At 35.7% G+C, this 5,639-nt stretch overlaps 1 protein-coding gene across 1 annotated transcript; it reads right to left on the reverse strand.

The window, feature by feature from the left end:
- Nucleotides 1–547: 547 nt before the first annotated feature.
- LOC113499524 lies at nt 548–2,302 on the reverse strand. Its single transcript, XM_026880037.1, has 2 exons — nt 2,003–2,302; nt 548–1,233 (listed from the first exon to the last, which is right to left on the reverse strand). Exons 1-2 carry the CDS (start codon nt 2,115–2,117, stop codon nt 800–802), a joined length of 549 nt encoding a protein of 182 aa, XP_026735838.1. The 5' UTR covers nt 2,118–2,302; the 3' UTR covers nt 548–799.
- Between the last annotated feature and the right edge of the window lie 3,337 nt (nt 2,303–5,639).

Below are 5,639 nucleotides of genomic sequence, written 5' to 3' on the forward strand. Positions count from 1 at the left end.
TCAGCTTTATAATATTAGTATAGATTAATCCGATGGCAAAAAAATCGGTTGTGTTTCTTTTCTACATGGTCTTAGTCTTGTATGTACGAGGTTTTGGCATCATCTCCGGGGTGATGCCACCCGGACCTCAGGGTGGGTCATTAATGAATTCTCACCTGGATTTTTTCCCTACTAAATTATGCCTTAGCCTGGAGTTGGTTGGTAAAATAAAATTATTTATTAAAAAACGGTTTACTGACGCATTACAATCGGAACCGAACGACTAGTTTCGGACCCAGAAGAAGTCCTTAAACATAAATTGACGTGGCTTCTGTGTGGTGTGTCCAACGCGCCTAAATACTCGTAGGTAAAATGTATTTAAAATTAATAATTATATCCACACTACGAATGGTATAGATCGTTTTAGACAGGATTATTGTCTAAGTGTTACGAAATGGTGTAAATAAGGACATTAATGGATATTCATACGTAACTACGCCTTCTGTCAGGAATCCTTTAACCTTTTTGCCTTTTGACCCTTTTTGACCTCTCGCAGGTCAATAATAATGCTTCTATGTATTACGAAACGTGATCCGTGGTAGCCGTTTTTGAGTGAATTTTGTATCTGATGCTTTTACCACTTGAACCCACTATGTAATATATTTAATTTCTATTTTATTTTTATTGACCAAGTGTGACATCCACGAGGAAACAAAAAACAAGCAGTAGGTATTTTTTTGGATGAAAAAAAATGAAAATAATTCCAAAATCAAAATTGAAGTTCAAATGTTTATTAATTAAGTATTTAAGTAAGAAATCTTCATCCCATAGGATTCGGACCATTAGATTTGTAAGGACTATCCCGCAAGATCACTTCGTCGAAATAATTGTTTTCTCTTAAAGACGAACTCGTTACGTTCTCAAGTCTCCACTTGGTGGGCAGCCTGAGTCGAACTTCAGGTTCTGGATAACGAGAGTTTTTTCTCCTATAATAGATGCATTGTCCGTTTCGGTCCGCTGTTGTCTTGTTTATGCATCTAAGGATGCAAGGATTCACGTAAGTAATTTCATCTTTTCCACAGACTGGATAAAAAAATCTTGGACATGTCGTACAGGCAATTGCGTCAAAGTCAATAACTTTATCCCCCCCTCCGGGCAAATCGAATGGCTCCACGATACCGTATACTGCTTTTAAATCTTCATATACGTAATTCGATGGGTTGAACGGTTTTGCTAGAATGTAATCATTGACACCTAGAGTAGAAAACGCAGGATTACCGAACAAAATCGATCGAACGCGTGAATTTAGCGTAGAATGATTTGCCAAAAATAAGATATTTGTCTGAACTATACTTTTAATATACATAATTATGTTTAATCATTTCATTTTTCCGCCTAGAACGTTAGAACAAACGAACGAAGAGTAAGATTTTCATTAACTGTCCATTATTTTTGTTGGGATGAAAAATAAATCGTCCATCTACGTCCAGAACCACTCTACATCTACAATCTCAACAAAACTTCCTCGAGAGCAACAATCCTTGGTATTCTTACTATTTTCGCAAGGTTGATCTAAAACCTGGTGTAAGAGTGCAGGACATTTATGAAATCTTCTGGCGTGGCTTTAAAAAAACGGGTCTGCTGAAGTACTATAGTTAACGTCTTACACTACAGTTTCAAATTGATAATTATTTTCCAATAAGCATGAAAATATATTTGTGCGCATCTAGATATCGTTGGCTACGGCATAAGAACAAGAAAAGAACAACTCCCGCACTTACGAATTACATTCTTGTGTCGCGGAATTTCACAAAGATTTAACTCGCATACACAGAGATACCCAGACTGCTTGCAAACATTCAAGGATCAAACTCGCTACACAACGTGCTCTGTGGCTTTGGCGTGATTGCTTCACCACTTGACTATCCGTGCCGTCAAAACGACTCGAAACCTTTGACTTGGCTATGGAGAAAAACAACATCCATGCCCCCTTTCACCTGAGCATATCGACTCAAATACTTACCGAAGTAATAAAAAATCCACAAAGTAAAACCGATGTTCAAGGAGTTCGAAACTCCATTTATACATTTTAGCATGATAGTATTACGTACTGGAAATGAAACTGCTGGAATGTACATTGCTTGATAAGAGTTAATTACACGCCGGAGTCACGGATTAAGTCTGAAACTAAAGTCAGTTGCATATTTCGTTGGAAGACTTGATGTATAGAAATTAGTTTTCAACTTTATTTTAATCCAAAAAGGTGGTTGAATCAAGGTGTTATCTTTTTGGGATTGTTTTAATTTCTTCTTAAGATACTCAATATTAGGCAGATACATTTTAAATTACGATTGAGTTTGATCCTTTAGCTTGAACTGACTTTTGAATAGTGAGTGTCCTCTAGAAAAATATAGCACAACTCAAATTTGGTTTTCTGGACGCCAAACTTCGTAGCTATTGTGTATCGAAACTATCAAAATCGGTTAAATCAGTCATAGCATTATAATAAACCTGTGCTACAGTTCCTTGGTAGCCACAATATATTCTCTGGATATTACATTTCTTGGCAAGATGGTACCTCAAGTTAGTGCGATATAAAAATATGAGGAAAGTACAATTCAAGCACATATCATATGAGGCCTTGACCTTGAAATGTCAGGCAAAAGTAAGTGGCTCAACCTTATGTTTCATAAAATATTCGATATAGGTTATTGATTATTCTTCTTTCATTATGCTCTTGCCTTAGGTGATAAAACCACTATCAGCGTTCAAATATCATTATTTGTATTTTCTTGGATCTTTCAGATTCGTTATGAGCTGTTATTCAAGGGTTTTCTTATGACAAGGGTCCAATCCGACCTCTTCAAGGACTTTATTAACTCTGTAGAGCTGTTACAGTGTTTATACAGATTTTTATAATTCTATTAACGATGTGTTTTAAAAGGTGCTTTTGTGGCTGGAGTCTATAGTTATTGGTGTCTATATCCGAAGTCTGTATAACTCTACAAAGTTGATGGATCTTTATTTCAAAGGACTCCCGAGAGAATCCAGTTTGATGATTTTTATTTGAGTCCAACAACTGAATGGTTCGCAGGCGTACTACATCTAGACTCTGTTATCATGAGACTGACGCAGCGGCCGTCACAGTTCGACTTGCGACTTCGAGATTATTTAAGTAATTATGAATACGCCCCACGAAAGTTAGTATAATAACTTAAGTTTGAGTCAAACCAATATACCGTCATGATGTTAGTTACCGTACTCTTCCGAAACGGCTTAACCGATTTTTACCAAATTTTATATGCGTATTCGGTAGGTCTGAGAATCGACTCACATCTATTTTTCATAACCCTAAGTGATAAGGGTTGCTCACATTAAAAAAAAATATTTTAAATTTTGGACGAAATTGTTTAATTTATAATGTGGCATTAAAAATACCTACATACTAGAAAAAAAATATTAAAAATATTTAATAAACAACGTTTGCTGGGTCAGCTAGTATGTATATAAGTTTGATCGACGGAAATAAAAAAAATAGTTCTTTATCCGCAGAAGGTGATGAAAATGATCACATAATATAATATTATCGATGTCAAAGGTTAATTTTAAATGGCAGCCATTAATTTGAGGAGCCTACTAAAATCTAATGTACGCGGGTTTATTTAGTAAATGTAGATTTCATTTCAAATTAGACTTCAATTTATATAATGCTTATTTGGTTTTCCCGCGACCTTTAACGGCGAAGTAGCTTAAAAAATATGTTTTTATCCTAAATTGGTAATTTAGGTTATGGACTTACGTGCCCTCCAGCCAAGTTTAAGTAAATGAAAAATGCGCGAATGTATGGTAATGACAGGTCTAAGTCACGTGATTGAACAAAATGTCATCTCCATACATTTACCGATTATTTAAACATTTACATCTATATGTTACAAGTATATGTACTTTTGTATTTACTTTTTGATGAGAAAAAGAAACATTATTTTCGGGTTTCTTAATAATATACTTGTCAATTAACAAACGAATTACCAGAAGATAGCACGATATAAGTACTAGAAGAAATATGTAACTGGAAACAAAATTACATCGAAACAGAAAGAGAAATATTAGCATCTAAAATGGCGGTAATGTATCCACATGTTTATCTCCAATAATGGATTCGAGGAATCGGTATAACTCGGATGGGCATTGCCAATGCCGACAGATGCTAATTCTAACCGTGATATATGGAAAGGCTCACCTCTACAAGTGAGATTAGTTAAATTATGAGAAAGAGATACCGCTCTACACCGTGTGCGTTGTCCTGCTCTAACCACAGATATAGTCTCGCGTTAGGAGGCGGTTAGCATCTAGTTCTCAGAATATTAGAACGGTATGGAAGTTAAAAGCAAAGATCTGTAGAGGCTGACCTGAATAATAATTTTATTTTAGAAGTATTTATAGAAATATCAATGGAATTCAAAGCTGTATGGAATCATTGCAAAAGGAATATTATTTGCAGGAACATGTAAATACAAGGAGCTCGTGGCTAAGCTATAACCGCATAAGTGATTCGATCACAGGTTTAGCATGCTTGACGCGGTTGGTCCGTAGATGGGTGACCATCTTTGTCATAACGAGTTCCTCCATGTTTCGGAAGGCACGTTAAATTGTGGGTCCCGGCTGTTATTCCTACATCTTTGACAGTCGTTACAGGTAGTCAGAAGCTTGAAAAAGTCTGACAGCCAGTCTAACCAAGGGGTATCGTGTTGCCCAGGTAACTGGGTTAAGGAGGTCAGATAGGCAGTCGCTCCTTGTAAAACACTGGTACTTAGCTGAAACCGGTTAGACTGGTAGCCGACCCCAACATAGTTTGGGAAAAGGCTAGGCCAATGATGATGTAAATACGAATATAATAGGGATGACAAAAATGTTCAGTGTCCGTCTTGTAGTTTAAATGTTTAGGATAGGATAATGAATACATGCATTAAGAACCTCAAAAATCGTCTCTTAAAAATGAAAATACATGATTCATAAACTCTCTAAACTTAAAATAAAATTAATAGGTTTTATCGTTTTTACGTGTGTCCAAATAAGTGTGAAAACAATTAGTGTATATTTTTACTAATCGTTAAATAATTACTGGTAAACCACAATTGCTAAGAGATATCTTTTCATTCGAAGTGCTATAGACAGTGGCATTTATATTCCAATGGTGTACTATCCTCGTACACAGGATCTACCATACTTTCCAGAAGAAATACTTGTGGAAGCGAGACAACAAATACTTTGTAGAGCGGCATCTCTCTTTTACAAGTACAATATTACTTTAAAAGGACGTTGTAGGTCCACTGTATCGGTCTTAATACACAGGTCAGGCAATCAACGAAGCTCGGTCGAGATCGTCTAATCCTTTAACTTCGAGACAAGGTATGCTGGATCTGGTTTCTTTGTCTCATTTGAAAGATTAGGGATAATTACTGATAATGGTATATGAAGATATAACAGTTTAGATTTTGTTAATATGCAAAGGATATAATTTCCAGAAAAAGTGAAGAGGAATATATTCAATGATTGTTTTTTGTGTATTTTAGATAGCTAGCCACAAATACGAAACATAGCTATCTCTAGCTTTCATGCTAGCTCAAAACATAGCCTCTTTCTAACCTCTTTTACTTCCT

The sequence above is a fragment of the Trichoplusia ni genome, chromosome 12 (genome assembly GCF_003590095.1).
Source record: "Trichoplusia ni isolate ovarian cell line Hi5 chromosome 12, tn1, whole genome shotgun sequence".
Taxonomy (NCBI): domain Eukaryota; kingdom Metazoa; phylum Arthropoda; class Insecta; order Lepidoptera; family Noctuidae; genus Trichoplusia; species Trichoplusia ni.